Genomic DNA, 15,461 nt, shown 5'->3' on the forward strand with positions numbered 1-15,461 from the left:
GGGAAGTTTGAGAGCGCTCGATTTCATCTAAACAGTACCGGTAAACCAAAAAGTTGTTTGACCTTAACCCGTTCAGCAATTTCATTGGTCTAATGAAAGCTTCATGCCGCCAAAAAACTGAGCACGTCACAGAATGTATTTTTTTGGAAAAAAAAAATTGAAAGCGGGAAAAATCCATATATTAGCCGCGTCATTGTTTAAGCCGCGAGGTTCAAAGCCTGGGAAAAAAGTTGTGGCTTATAGTCCGGAATTTACGGTAATCTTAACCCTAAACAACCCTTTAGCTTAAAATAGCAATTTTGAACAAATTCAGGACCTGAAAAAAGTCCTGAATTTTCAAAAAAGTAGTTTTCCTATCTGTTCAGGACATTAAGATGAAATGTAAGGACATTGGGTCCTGATAATGTAGGAAAACAAGTACACACACACGGCGCACCCTGCCTGAGCCCTGCTTCAGTCTAACCCATTCTCCTGTATGTATGTTTGTTCCATGCCAAGCAGACGGCCCAGAAATTAGCCAAAAACAAGAAGAAGGTGCGGTACTCCTCATTGATTGGCTGTTCAGTGTTCCGTTGTGTTTTTTACTGTGTCTGTCTGTGTCTATGTCCCAAATGGCACCCTATTCCCAATTTAATGCACTACTTTTGACCAGAGCCCTATAGGCTATAAAGGGAATAGGGTGCCATTAGGGACTCATACTGTGTTGTAAAGTCTCTCTCTCTCTCCCTTTTCCCTCTTCTTTTACTCGCTGCATTTTCTGAATCCAGCAACAAAGTCTTCTCTGTTGATTTGCAGTCATGTTATGTATACCATTCTTAGGTTTGTCTGTCAGTTAAATCGTCACCATTTTCTCATTCCATGTCAGACATTCTCCGATTTATCCTCCTATAGAGTTTCTACAAGATACTGACAGGAATACATAGACACATGGACACATGATATAGATGTACAACGAATAAAAGCTTATATGAGGAGAAACTGAAATTGCTGGATGCAGAAAATGGCTGTGCAGCCACAATTTTTGTGTTATATCATGAAGTTGTGTTGTGTTTGTGATCGTAATTGAAGAGGTTTTTCTCTGGCACAAGCTTCTGTATTAGTGTGGTATTTCACTGTGGTTGTAACAATTGTAGGGCTGTTAGCACTGTGAATCCTGTGGATGGCTAACATTACACACAGCAGCACCTCTCTCTCTTTTCCAACACAGACCGACTAATTATTCACTGTAACCCCAAGGTTTCTCAACTCCGGTCCTGGGGACTCACAGGAATCCATCCAGGTTTTCATTACAAACCAACACTCTCAACACTGTAATACGACTTAATGAAGTGACCAAAAACCAATATAACTAGAGTGAAACCCAGTTAACACAGTGGGTCCCCAGGAGGGAAGTTGAGAAACACCACAGTATAACTAATAAGACTAACCCCATTACTAACTCCAGTCTCTCTGCTACCTATGGAGAGGCTATATTTGACTAACTACTGAACTAACTCTGAATATGCTGTACAAGCCAGAATTACACTGAAGGAAAACAACAACTCTATACACACACACACACATGCACACGCACACACACACACTCTACCTGCAACATTCTGAACACCTCAAAGCTTTTGATTGATTGAAAGTGCTGGTGTTTTCCTTCTGTGTTATCTCGGGTAATTGTGGACTGTCTCTGACCTCTGTCTATTTGTGGAATGATAATAATGGACTGTTAGCTGTACTGCTCTAATAGACTAGATGCTCAATTGCCCTGTTCTGTCTCTGTGTCTTTCTCTGTCACTGTATGTATCGGTCTGTGTGTGTGTCTAAGCAGGCTCCAGAAGGTGAGGCCCAGCCCATGACAGAGGTGGACCTCTTCATCTCCACCCAGAGGATTAAAGTCCTCAACGCTGACTCACAGGTACACTCTCTCTGTCTCATCTTCTATGTTGCGCACTTCTCTGTTGACATTTCTCCTCCTCTCCTCAGGTAGTAACAGTCCCAGCCAGGTTGCCATGGCAGCCAGTGGGCTTAGATTTACCTCCGGTAACGGCGGGTCGTGGCTCATTAATCCCAGCGTGGGGCCAATCAGGGGGCCTGGCCAAACTAGCCAATTACCTGTACAAGTACCCCTGGGACAATCAATATAGTGTTTCTTGAGTGTAGATTTATTCACACGACGGCTGATGGAGTTGCTTTGATATAGGTTTGGTCCAGAGTTTCTTCTTTCTGTGCCCTCCCTGTCCTGACCATAGACATAGAGAAGGGTTGAATCTGGTAGACATGAAACGTATGGTCCTTGACTGTCCCCTCTGTGGTTACAGGAGACCATGATGGACCACCCCCTGACCATAACCATATCATCACCCCTTAACCCTTGAACCCTGACCTTAACCCTATCATCACCCCTTAACCCCTAACCCTATCATCACCTCTTAACCCTTGACCCTAACCCTATCTCTCCTCTATCTACAGGAGACTATGATGGACCACCCTCTGAGGACCATCTCCTACATCGCTGACATCGGCAACATTGTGGTTCTGATGGCAAGGCGCCGTATGCCCCGCCCAGACTCTATGGACAGCGTGGAGGCGTCAGACCCCGCCGAGGACGAGAAACAACGGCAGTACAAGATGATCTGCCACGTCTTTGAGTCCGAGGATGTGAGGAGCTCACTTTACTTTTACTTTCAAACGATGCCTTATCTCTCTCCCTTTCTCCCTCTCCCTCCCTTCCTCCCACTCTCCCTACTTACTCTCTCACTCTTTCTCGTTTGTTCATTCATTCTTTGTCACGCTGTATAACTTTCTCTGTATCTTTTGTGGTTACAACCCTTACTTTATATTGGTCTTTCACGCACTCTCTTTCTCTCTTTGTGGTTACAATTACAGCCCTTAGTCTCTCCATCGCTCTCTCTCCCTCTCTTTCTCATAATTTTTCTCTCTGTATCTGGATTCGACTCGTCCTGTTGACTGACTCTCAACCTTATTTCATTTTAATGTTGCATTAATTAATCATAATCAAGTCTCCACGCCCTCCCTTATCATCTAATGGTTCATTTCACTTAACATAGTTGTTTTTGGGACCCCTGGTGTAACTGGGTACACACACACACACACACACACACACACACACACACACACACACACACACACACACACACACACACACACACACACACACACACACACACACACACACACACACACACACACACACACACACACTCATATGAACACACGAACACAGACACTCATATGAACACAGACACATACATATGAACAGACACACACACAGGAACAGACACACACACATGCCAGTGATGACAGCATGGCCGACCTATCTTTTCTCTGTACTCCAGTGATTTGAGATCAACTTCAGAAGACAGAGTAGGACTCAGAGAGATGAAACATTCATCTCATCAATATGAAACACTTCTGTCCTGATTGGTTTGTTCTGTTTAAAGCGCCTATGCAGTCTTTTTGATTGGATTTTAAATCATCACTGTATGTCTAACAAATCACCGTGTCACAGTTTTTTTTTCCTCCCTCTCTTCCTCCCTCTCTCCATCCCTTGCCTCCCTCTTTCCCACTCTCACTCTCCAGGCCCAGCTGATTGCCCAGTCTATAGGCCAGGCCTTCAGTGTGGCGTACCAGGAGTTCCTGCGGGCTAACGGCATCAACCCAGAGGACCTGAGTCAGAAGGAATACAGTGACCTGCTCAACACTCAGGACATGTACAACGACGACCTCATACACTTCTCCAAGTCTGAGAACTGCAAAGACGTGAGTCTGTTGTAGAATGATGAACTGTACTACAGTACCCATCATGCTCTGTATCTGTACCTGGTTTTATCTTACTAAAGGCGTTCGTAAAGCTAACACTATGGTGTATTAATACATGTGTTCCACTTCTACAAGTCCGAGAGCGACCGTGGTTTTACGAATGAAGAGCAGAGTTCTTACTATGCTATAAACTGTCTCCAATCAGCAGCACCACTGAATCATTTTTAACCTTGAAACCACCCATGTCCAGTCTTGGCCACGGCAGGCAGTGATTGGTTCTAGACCATGGCGCGTAGTAAGAACTCAAGTTCGAAATGAGTAAAGCAGCAAAGATGTGAGTCTCTCAGACACTGGGATCTCCCAGGCAGGCCTCTGGAGAATTGATCAATTGATTTTACCAGTTAAAAAAACACAGTACATTTTAAAAACGTGACAGTGATATCACAAAAAGTCTGAGACTTATTTCCCCTAAAAGAAAAGTGGTCCTCTTTGATGGAGATTGAAAAGTCTCTCTAGTAGTCGGTTCCAGATGATGCAAAGGGCTGGAAATGCAGTATAGCTTGAGTGGAGGGGGCATCGATGGTACAGTCAAGAAGAAACAAAGACTCTTAGTCAGTGCACCACATCTGCTTCTCCGACGTTCAGTTCCTCCACAGGTACAGGTCCTCCATTGCCGAAAATGTGGCACCCACTTGGGTGGAGGGCATGGAGACTTGATTATGATTAATCTTTTAATGCTTCATTAAAATAACAAATAAAAAGCCACCACACATTGACACTGGTTAGGAACAGTCCCTTTGCCTTCTCTGCCATCCATGGAAACTGCATGCAGTTGTCAATCCCAGCAGATGAAATAAAAAAGCCAGTGCTGCATTATTTAAATCCAAATAGTGTAGCTATCAAGCCAAACAAATATACTTTTTATCTGTCCTGCAACTGTGAGTCAAGACAACCAAATGTAAGTGAACGAAACCCAGAGCAATGAAAACCCCCACAAATAAATGTAAAAAAATACATAAAAAACACAGAACAAGGTGCCATGGCAACCACGGAAGTACAACGTAGTTAAACAAAACATTTGTTATTAAGCCAAAAGTGAACTATGGCTGGGTTGACACAGGCAGCCCAATTATGATATTTTGCCCAATTACTGGCAAAAGAGCTGTTCTCATTGGCCAATAAAACAATTTTAGCAAAAAAAAAGATCAGAATTGGGCTGCCTATGTAGAGAGAAGGGTTTGCTCTTTCTTTGGGGTGTAGATCAGGTTACTGTAAAAGCAATTTGTGGCAACTGCTGATGTAAAAAAGGGCTTTATAAATACATTGAGATCAACCGATTGATTGATTGACTGATTGTGGGTCTCCCCAGATTTACATCGAGAAGCAGAAAGGTGAGATTCTGGGTGTAGTCATTGTGGAGAGTGGGTGGGGCTCCATCCTGCCCACAGTAATCATCGCCAACATGATGCATGCTGGTCCGTCGGAGAAGTCAGGCCGTCTTAATATCGGAGACCAGATTATGTCTATCAACGGGACCAGTCTGGTGGGGCTACCCCTGTCCACCTGCCAGACCATTATTAAGGTAACACACACTATCTCCTCTCTCTCTTTCTCTCTCTCCTTTTCCCTCCCTCCCTCCCTCCCTCCCTCCCTCCCTCCCTCCCTCCCTCCCTCCCTCCCTCCCTCCCTCCCTCCCTCCAATCAGTCTGTTGGGGCTACCCCTGTCCACCTGCCAGTCCATCAACAAGGTAACACACACACTCTCTCCTCCCTCTCTCCTTCCATTAGCCTGGTGGGCCTGCCACTGTCTGCCAGAGCATCATCAAGGTACTGGAGGACAGAAGAGAAAGAGATATCCTAACTATCATTCCTTTATTTCTCATCTATCTCTGCATCCTCTTTCTTTCCTCGCTAGCTCTGTATCCTCTCCTCTTACAATGACGTGTTCTCTTTTATGTGAGAACGGGAATGCCAAGGACAGTGCAGTACACACAGCCAACATCTATACTTGTCACCTACCAATTATCTTATTAGACTAGTTTAATTCATTCACCACTTCTCTTCTCTCTCAGGGTCTGAAGAACCAGTCTCGTATCAAGCTGAACATCGTCAGGTGTCCTCCTGTTACCACAGTGCTCATCAGACGACCTGACCTCAGATACCAGCTGGGCTTCAGCGTACAGAACGGCATTGTGGGTATCACCAGGGAGACCATGTGTTGCGTGATATCATGAGCCCCAAACTTTCTCGGCATTTGACTTTGTCCTCTTTGCTTTGTGATAATAACCTTCTGTTTGTGTATGATAGTGGTGACTCTTGAAGTGATAGGCTCATGCTTTTGCTGAAACCGAATATAACAGATTTTAAGCTGATCGGCTGAATGTAACTGTCTTTTTTGGACCTTCCCCTGCACACCCACAGATCTGCAGCCTTATGCGAGGGGGCATCGCCGAGAGGGGAGGGGTCAGGGTCGGCCACCGCATCATCGAGATCAATGGTCAGAGCGTGGTGGCCACGCCCCACGAGAAGATCGTCCACATCCTGTCCAACGCTGTGGGAGAGGTGAGGTCAGAGGGGAAAGGTCATTCTGAGCCTGTAACTGTTAGCTTAACAAAGCATTTCAGTTTTGGTGCTGGACCTTCAACCATTGTTGGGTTAGGTTTAGGGTAGTCTCGCGTAGCCATACCTCCAAAACAGTAGAGGCTGCTGAGGGGAGGATGGCTCATAATAATGACTGGAACGGAGCGAATAGAATGGAATCAAACACATGTTTGATGTTGTTGATACCTTTCCCCTTATTCCGCTCCTGCCATTATCACGTGCCAGTCCTCCCCAATTAAGGTGCCACCAATCTCCTGTGCTCCAAAATCATGTCACGCTTCCTTTGGTGGTCTGGAGAATTTTGTATTAGCCGAAATGGTTAGAATGGTTCGCAGGATTCCAGCAGCTACATTTTAATTGGGTGTTACATTTCAAGAACCTTCCCCACATGCCCCTAAATGGGCGGTGCATCTTTGTTATGTTTGTCACTGTTTTCAGACCAGGTAAGATACATAGTTGTTGCTAGTTTGCAACATTGGTGAAAATGTAAGAAAACCTGGAGTAAAAACTGAATTATGGTTTGCCAGAAGTGTGCTCTACACACAAAATCGAGTCGATGAAACTTCTCTGCTTGAAAACTCTACAAAAAAAGAGACGTTATGAGTGGGCACCTGTGGAGCTCTGCCCAAGCAAGGCATTTCATTCGTTTGACGTGTTGTTAGGCGTCATTGATTTATACTGTGTTTCCACCCATTTTTAGCTGTTTTCTGCCATTGACTTCACCAGGCTTTCTGTATAGGTAAGCCTGGTTCTCGACGAGGCTACAGTTAGGTTTGTCTAGGGTTAGGGTTGAGGCTAGGGTTAGACTTGAGCTGGGATGTGGACATGAAGCTAGGGTTGGGGTTAAGGCTATGGTTATGTAGTTACTGTATATCCATGATCAGCGTGAGTCTCATTCTTCATCTCTCTGACTTTCTTCATCCTTCGTTCTCTCTCTCTCGCTCTCTTCCACAGATCCACATGAAAACGATGCCAGCTGCCATGTACCGCCTGCTAACTGCCCAGGAGCAACCTGTTTACATCTAGTGATGACCTCCCTCTCCTACCCGACATCCGCCCTCACTCCCTGATGACGTCACCCCTGACCCCCAGCATCACTGCACCCTCTATGTGTGAGCAACTCCTCCCCCTCCCTCAAACCCCAGATCACCATTGGACACTGAAGCTTCTTAATCCTTACGAATGGACGTATCACATGCTCTGGATTACTATTTTATCCAATCTGATTGTTTTGCTGTGGAGAGTAGAGTTTGGCTGAAAAAAAACAGCTTGTTCAAGCCCCTCCCATACCGAGGGTTGCTTCATGAACTTCACACTGACCTTCCCTTCTTTCCCATGTTTCTTTCTCTCCCTCTCTCTGTTTCTCTCTCTCTCTCCCTCTCACTTTCTATCAGTCTCCCTCCCTTCTCTATCCCTCTCTCTTTCTCTCCCTCTCTTTCTCTCACCGGCTGCACTCGTCTGATGTAATGTTGAATACTTCTGTGTTCTCCCACAACACAAACAAAAAGAGAGGGAGTGTGAAACTTGCTGATGAACAAGTGTTACTACTCTGAACAACAAACCCCTATCACTCCTCGTCATAACATTCCATGCCTTCCGTCTAACGTTAATGAATGTCCAAGCAGGGAGGACTTTTCCCGACTCGAAGTCCACCAGGAAAGATAAAGAAAACCAAACGTTCCCATCCCAGTTTTTTTTATGTTGTTTTTAAGGCTGAGATTTGGGCTGATATAACAAGCATTCCAAGTTTCTCCACACCCATCTGTTTCAGTCAGGCCTCATCAAGGGAAGGCATAGACCAAATTATTTCAAACCTTCCAAAGGAATTCACATTCCCTTCTGAAACAACATGCAATCCAGGAAAAACAGTTCTACAGGGCTGGAGGCTCGGTTCGGCTAATCACGTACTATTTCCACCCTGGGAAGAGGGGATTCTGCATCATCAAACCACCATATGTCTTAAGGGTTTACAGTCACTCTGAGACCAGAGCTTAAAGTAAATGCCCAGTGTTTCCAGATTTCTATGAAATATGACCAATAATTACAATATGAGTGAAATGGTTTTCGTTTAAAAAAAATGGTAATTGGTATGGTAAAAAGTAGCTTTTCTGTGTTGGAATGGTGTGGGCATACCCCAACAACAGAATAGTGAGGGCGTATACCGGTCATTAAAAATATTCACACAAGTAGACCGCTGATTGACCAGCTCAGCCTCCTCTAGACAGCTGATTGGCCAGCTCATCCTCCTCAGGGAGATACGTCTATGAGAAAATAACAAGTATTTTTGAAAAGGTTTGGTGGAGATTTGAAGTGGGGTTTTTTAAGTGTTTTTTTTCTACAATTTATGCTTTGGCCACATAGAAGTCAACAACATTATTTGGATATAAGTTAACAGCATAAGAACTTTTAAAGTGAGATTTTAACTGGGCAGTTACTTTAAGCCATACGTTACATTTCACATAGGATGTATCCCAAATGGCACCCTATTCCCTATAGTGCACTACTTTTAAGCAGGGCCCATAGGGCCTGAGTTGAAAGTAGTGCACTATGTAGGGGATAGGGTGCCATTTGGGACACCACCACAAAGGTTCTGTACTATAGGCTCTGGTGGTGGAATACTGTAGAAGCTAAAACTTTTCAGATCCATCTTAGGCTGAGGAGAGATAGCAGAGGTCAACCAGATGTGTATAGAATACCTCAGACTTTGGCACCAAACTGAAGTTCAGGATTAAATATTTTTTGGGGGATCAGGAAAGTTGGATTAGATTGTGTTACAGTACAACCTTAAAAACAACCACCAATGAAATTATTTTATATTTTCATTACCAAGGATTTTACATTCCTCTGTCTTATTTAATATTTAAAAAAATGTTTTGAATATAATCTGTAATATTTATGCCAGACTATACTGTAATTCTGTTTATAGGTCATAATATTGCATTGCATTTGGATCTCAATCTTTATACTTGAAGGATGCTTATCATAGTACAAGAAATGGGTCATTAGTTTGTTATTTAAAAAACATGATTTATTCTTTTATTTTTTTAGATTTTATTTTGTTATCTCGCAAATGTGAAGAAATGAAAGTACTTTGAGTCAACATATCCTCTCATCTCCCTGGTGTACATGATTCACATGTCCTCAAATGTATCTGTGTTGCATAAAGTGGATAGAAGTTCCCCTCCTGTTTATGTTGGGCCCTGCTGCCTTTCTGACTAGAAGTGATTAATGAGGCTACAGTGTTTTGAGGCTAGGAGCTCGATTCAATCCTTATCGGCGAATAGCAACTTGACATTTAAAGGTAATTTCTGATTTAGCCAACATATGCAGCATTTACCGTGAATTCAGTCTCCGCGAACGCAGGAATAGTGCCTTTACATTTCAATCGCGCTATAGCGCCGAACTTCGGCGATGCGGTTTGAATCAAGCCCTAGTAACTAAAGCAAGATGCGACGACTTACCACTGATAATGAACATGTTAACCACAATGGAAGCATTATGTTGTAGTAGTAAATTGATGAGCAGATGCTCTGATTATGGCCTTGCTGTAGGAGTGTCAGCTAATGCAGATGATGGATTGACAATGGGAAGGAATGACTAATGTTGTTATGATTCCTCCTCTTTAACCACATATCCTCCCATTCATTGATCTGTCTGGCCTGCCGTATACATTTCAAAACCTATTTTCTTCACAATGAGAAATAAGACACTTCTCACTCTAGCTCTACTCTGGGTCTGTAGCTTACTTAAGAATCAGATCTAGTTATTTTAGAATGTTTTCAAATGTAATTCTGAAATGTCTAGAACTCTAGACAGTAAAAAAAAAGAATTCCAGGAAGCTTACACCTTGTTTAACGTGAATGAGCTTTGACCTTCTGCCCAGACATCCTCTCCCTCACTTCGTGTCTCCTGTGTCACTTCCCGCTTGAGACGCCCCCTCTGGATTCGTGTTTACAAACTGTCATGGGACAGTTTCCGGGTTGTGGAGTGGACACACATTATGACGCAACACCTCTGTAGGAGGGACACATTCTGTTGCGACACCTCTGTAGGAGGGACACATTCTGTTGCGACACCTCTGTAGGAGGGACACATTATGTTGCGACACCTCTGTAGGAGGGACACATTATGACGCGACACCTCTGTAGGAGGGACACATTATGACGCAACACCTCTGTAGGAGGGACACATTATGACGCAACACCTCTGTAGGAGGGACACATTCTGTTGCGACACCTCTGTAGGAGGGACACATTATGACGCGACACCTCTGTAGGAGGGACACATTCTGTTGCGACACCTCTGTAGGAGGGACACATTCTGTTGCGACACCTCTGTAGGAGGGACACATTCTGTTGCGACACCTCTGTAGGAGGGACACATTCTGTTGCGACACCTCTGTAGGAGGGACACATTATGACGCGACACCTCTGTAGGAGGGACACATGACGCGACACCTCTGTAGGAGGGACACATTCTGTTGCGACACCTCTGTAGGAGGGGACACACATTATGTTGCGACACCTCTGTAGGAGGGGACACACATTATGTTGCTACACCTCTTGCTAGTTGCTGCTGGAGCACCCTGCCACCTGAGCTTGTGTGCCAAACATTGACCCTTCCCCTCTGCCCTACTCTCCCCTCTAAACCATTGATTGTTCCAAATGTGTATTCTATCTCATCCCTAAATCAAATTTTGGCCTTATTTATTACTGTACTTATGACATTGAACTACTAAATGATGCTGAAAAAGTTGTTCCTGTACGGTTGACCACATGATGTTTTAGCATGGTTCATCTATGGAGTCACCGGTCGGTCGGTAATATGCTGTATCATTCCTGCTTCTAGTGTGTGTGGTGTGTAATGACAACTTCTTTACTCCATGTTAAACCAAAACCAGCTGGACTACATAATATATACATAAATATATATATAAAGGTATATATACTTCTAATGGTTATTTGTGTGTTTGGATTGACCATATAAGCAAGCTTCAATGAATAACACGTAACGTGAAAAGAGAATTCAGACTAATGTCAAGGGCCCTTAACGTGACTCTGAAAGAAGTGGTTTCATATGAACTAGAGATGCAGTTGATTGTGTGAAAAGACATAACTGTACGTATTTGACTAGTGCACAAGGTCACAAACACAGGGGCGTATTACTATAGACCTCCCCCACAAGAACGTTGTACTTTGTAAAGAGATGGGGAGCAAACATACACTTGAGTAGGTGGTGACTGAGAGGTGGGATAACTAGTGTTTATAATGCACTGTTTTGAATGTAATTAATCTTTAAAAAAAAACACTTTCTGTAAAGCTATGGCAATGTTTATTTATTTGCTAGCTTTTCTGTGATGTTACAGTTATTGACTACATTACCTTATCAGAACTGGAATGTTTGTAACGGTATTTACAACAATAAACTACTTGCAAAAGGACGGTACTGTTGTCGCTTTCTTTTTTAAAGAGTGCGGGAGTCCCACTCCTTTTTTTTCTGTTGCTTTATTGAAGAGGTACTACAGTGTGGAAGATGGAGAAGGGTGAGTCAAATGGCAGTGGGCCCGATTCAAACCCATGCAGACTGGCATACATGTGTGCCGGGGTCAGCGGCTGTAACCACCGGACCACACAGACCACTTTATGTTGCCTTTAAAGGCCAGGATTCAATCCAAGGCGTGTTATAGAGCAATGCACTGGACAGCCAACAATGTGCCTTTTAAAGGTAACTAAGCCTGGGAACATCCGCAGCATTTACCATGAATGGCATCTCAGCGAAACGTTAGGGACATTGCCTTTAAAAGGCACATTGTCGCAGTCCGGTGCACTGCTCTATAATGCGCATTGGGTTGAATCCCAGTCTAAATGATGCAGTTTGATTTAATGAATTGAAGCTAAATTTAGCATCCCAAGACTAAACACTCTTGTATTGCATGAGAGACTCTTCCTTCCATAGACTTTCACATGCAGTTCTCCTTCAAGTTAGGCCTAAATTCAATCGCGATTGACATTTGAAGGTCATTTTCGATTGAGCAGACATATATATAGCATTTACCGCAAATGTGGAAACATTGCCTTTGAAAGATGCATAGCCGAAAAGGGGCGATTGGATTGAATCTAGCTCTTATTGTTCAGGGCAAAATTGCCGTCTAGCAGGGCCGTGCACAGACCTTTGAAGAAAAAAAATGACTTTCATAATTTCTATCTCGAAATTCATGAACTTTTTTTTTTAGCATAAGCCTATTTATTTCTGCAACAACACACTAATCAGAAAAATACATGATTGACTACGGGAAAATAGGGTGAGGATACAGCTGATCGTTGATGATCGACGTTAAACTGCTAGTTAGCAAGCTTGATTTATTTTTTACTGATTGTGATCAATAAATGCTCTTAAATAACTTCATAATAGAATATTCACAATCGTCTAATGATACAGTATATGGCTGGTTAGTGACATGTGTGGATATTTTAGTATATGGTGGTTAGCAACAGACTACCTGTGTTGCTGCTGCACGTATCAGCCAACCAGACCGAATACTGATGATTATGTAAATCAAGTGGCAGGGCAGACTGGGAAACAGGCACAACCCGGGCGTGTCCAAGCTCCGTACAAGGCAGACCAACAGGCGCAATCAACAGACGGGGTGGGGGTGGCGAACTTAACGATGACCTGCGGGCAGTGGGTTCAGAACAACAATGTCAAAAACTGTATACAAAAAAACAAGTATACCGCCACCCAAAATGGGACTTGGCGAGTGGGAGGGCAAAGGGGCAGGTGCTTGACACAGGTACACTCCTATCTGTGCACATGCTTGCTGTCTAGCCATATGTTCAGTGCCAATCATTTCAGAACAGGTTGTAGCAGAGAATTGTTAATGGGAAATATTTGGAAACCATTTTGAAACCTTTGATTCTATGGCTCAGTATAAGGTGGCCCAGATCATCTCTCACGATGCAAACAACATCTGTACTGAACATATACCGGTAAACTTCAACAATATTAGCACAGCACAAACTAAAAAGAAACACATACAGACACTCTCATACACAACTTAGGCACACAACCACACACTCCCATGCAGCCTTTCCAAAGGCTAATCCTTGCAGTCTGTGGGACTTTTCTCCACTAGCTTTAGCAGTGGCAGTCCCAAACCTCACAACTAGTAGGAGCACTTCACTTGGAGTCAATGGGCTGTTTTCCCCCAGTGGACCATACCATTATGTCTTCGCTAGGGAGGTTTTGAGATGGGATAACAGAGTTCCATCAGAGCACAGTTTCTATGAGACTGTGGGGGCGCTCAGGATGATCCAGGCGTGACCCCGCCTGTGACGTCGACCTAGAACCCACCCTAGAACCCGCTCTAGACCCAGCTCTAGACCAGGACCTGGAGCCAGAGCCACCACCCTGCCTGTCCTCTAGCGGCTGCTGTTCCGCCCAGGTGAAGGTGCTGAGGTCCCCACAGCTCCCGAGGTGCAGCAGCCCGGGTCTCTTCCGGAGGGGCTGGGGCAGGGTCTGGGAGGAACAGTTCAACAGGGGGGCACTGGGTCTGGAGCGGGGCCTGGGGAGGGAGAGGGGTTGGAGGATAGCTGCTCTCTCTGATACTGTGATCATCTGGAGAGGAGGATATAATGGTCCAGTTTAAAGGGATAGTTCACACAAAAATTCACACAAATGTATCTCTTCTTATCTCCTCTTTCTCACCTACTCATCCTTCTCACCCCCTTCTCCCTCCGTCCTCCACTCCTCTACCTGTTCTAACTGTTCTATATACCTTCTATCTGTTCTATGCAGACCTGGGCAGAAAATAGTTGTATTTTGTAGTTTATTTGAAAATACCAACTTTTCAAATACTTGAGGTAGTCGAATATAGTTTATATAGAGTTTAAACTAAAAGGCAACTATTTTCTTTGATATTCATACAGGTCTCAGAAAACCAAATCATCTTTGAAAGTATTTTGAAAACCAAAAGCTACAACAGTTAGTTGAATTTGTCTAAATATATTATCATTAGCACATGGTTTGGAGGGCTCTCATATATTAATTTTATTATAGCATATAGCCTACAATTAAATACATGAGGGAGATGGAATCAACTCAACATTAGAGTAAACCACTTTTGCAGCTTCAAAATGACTAACAAATATATTTTCATAATGAGTTAGACACTTAGTAGAGTAACACTTGACATCAAGTTCTTATATATAGTAACTTTGTGATTATTACAATAGCAACATTGTTGTTACATATGACTTTGGAAATTGCTTTATAATTGCATAATAATGGAGTTATTACATAAGTGGAATAAGGAACAGTCACTATTCCTCTCAGCTCATTATGCAATTAAAATGCAATTAGCAAAGTATTATGTAACAACATGCTAATAACATGTTGCTCCAAAAGTAATTACAGCTTTATCACACAGGCACAAGAACAGTTTAATGTTAAGTGTTACAGAGAACACTAACAGTATCAAAATATGGCTAAGTGTCGAAAGGAAACAAAATATCCCATATAACAAATATCAACTACAGCCTAGGTAGGGGGAAAAACGTGTTAGTTTGTATTCTGAGTAAACTATCCCTTTAACTATGTTATAGTGTGTGTTTGAAATAAGAAGACGGACAAAGAGGTTAGAAGTTGATTTAGCTAAGAATTCAACTTGCTATTTGCAATGTTTTCAAATGGCTTTTGTATTTTCAGGTATTATTAAGTTAATTGCAGCTTTTTACCTTTTCAGTGGCATGTTGAAAGAGTCATACAGTAGTTGAGCGTCACAACGCATTTATACTTATCTTATCAAAATATAATTGGTTAATTCAGCATTTCCGAAACTCTGTCCTAGTGACCCCAAGGAATGCACACTACACAGCTAATTCAAATGATCAAAGCTTGATGATTAGTTGATTATTTGAATCAGCTGTGTAGTGCTAGGGCATGAACCAAAAGGTGCACCCCTTGGGGTCCAGAGGACCAAGTTTGGGGAACCGAGTCTGGGTTGAGTGTCACAACTTATTTATACTTATCTGTACAAAATATAATTGGTTTGACTTGATTATGAACACCTGGGGCAATAGACATTCAGGAGA

At 43.2% G+C, this 15,461-nt stretch overlaps 2 protein-coding genes across 10 annotated transcripts in view; one reads left to right on the forward strand and one right to left on the reverse strand.

Moving 5' to 3' along the window:
* LOC115164098 (amyloid-beta A4 precursor protein-binding family A member 1) overlaps positions 1-11,812 on the forward strand; it is a 118,188-nt gene extending 106,376 nt beyond the window's left edge. For 5 of the 6 annotated variants that reach the window (XM_029716218.1, XM_029716217.1, XM_029716222.1 and 2 more), the window contains 8 exons: positions 502-534; positions 1,820-1,906; positions 2,461-2,649; positions 3,592-3,771; positions 5,141-5,353; positions 5,844-5,963; positions 6,193-6,333; positions 7,327-11,812. In XM_029716218.1, the coding sequence (XP_029572078.1) occupies positions 502-534; positions 1,820-1,906; positions 2,461-2,649; positions 3,592-3,771; positions 5,141-5,353; positions 5,844-5,963; positions 6,193-6,333; positions 7,327-7,398 (1,035 nt within the window). In that variant the 3' untranslated portion in view covers positions 7,399-11,812. The remainder of the gene's footprint in view (positions 1-501; positions 535-1,819; positions 1,907-2,460; positions 2,650-3,591; positions 3,772-5,140; positions 5,354-5,843; positions 5,964-6,192; positions 6,334-7,326) is intronic. The other variant, XM_029716221.1, reaches the window with a different exon arrangement.
* Positions 9,386-15,461, reverse strand: part of LOC115164099 (protein FAM189A2) — a 99,497-nt gene continuing 93,421 nt past the window's right edge. The window contains exons 10-12 of one of the 4 annotated variants that reach the window (XM_029716225.1): positions 10,830-13,986; positions 10,641-10,768; positions 9,386-10,384 (exon numbers count right to left, since the gene is read on the reverse strand). In XM_029716225.1, the coding sequence (XP_029572085.1) occupies positions 13,639-13,986 (348 nt within the window). In that variant the 3' untranslated portion in view covers positions 9,386-10,384; positions 10,641-10,768; positions 10,830-13,638. Of the gene's footprint in view, positions 10,769-10,829; positions 13,987-15,461 lie in introns of those variants that run through there. The other 3 variants (XM_029716224.1, XM_029716223.1, XM_029716226.1) reach the window with 3 other exon arrangements.

The sequence above is a fragment of the Salmo trutta genome, chromosome 27 (genome assembly GCF_901001165.1).
Source record: "Salmo trutta chromosome 27, fSalTru1.1, whole genome shotgun sequence".
Classification (NCBI taxonomy): domain Eukaryota; kingdom Metazoa; phylum Chordata; class Actinopteri; order Salmoniformes; family Salmonidae; genus Salmo; species Salmo trutta.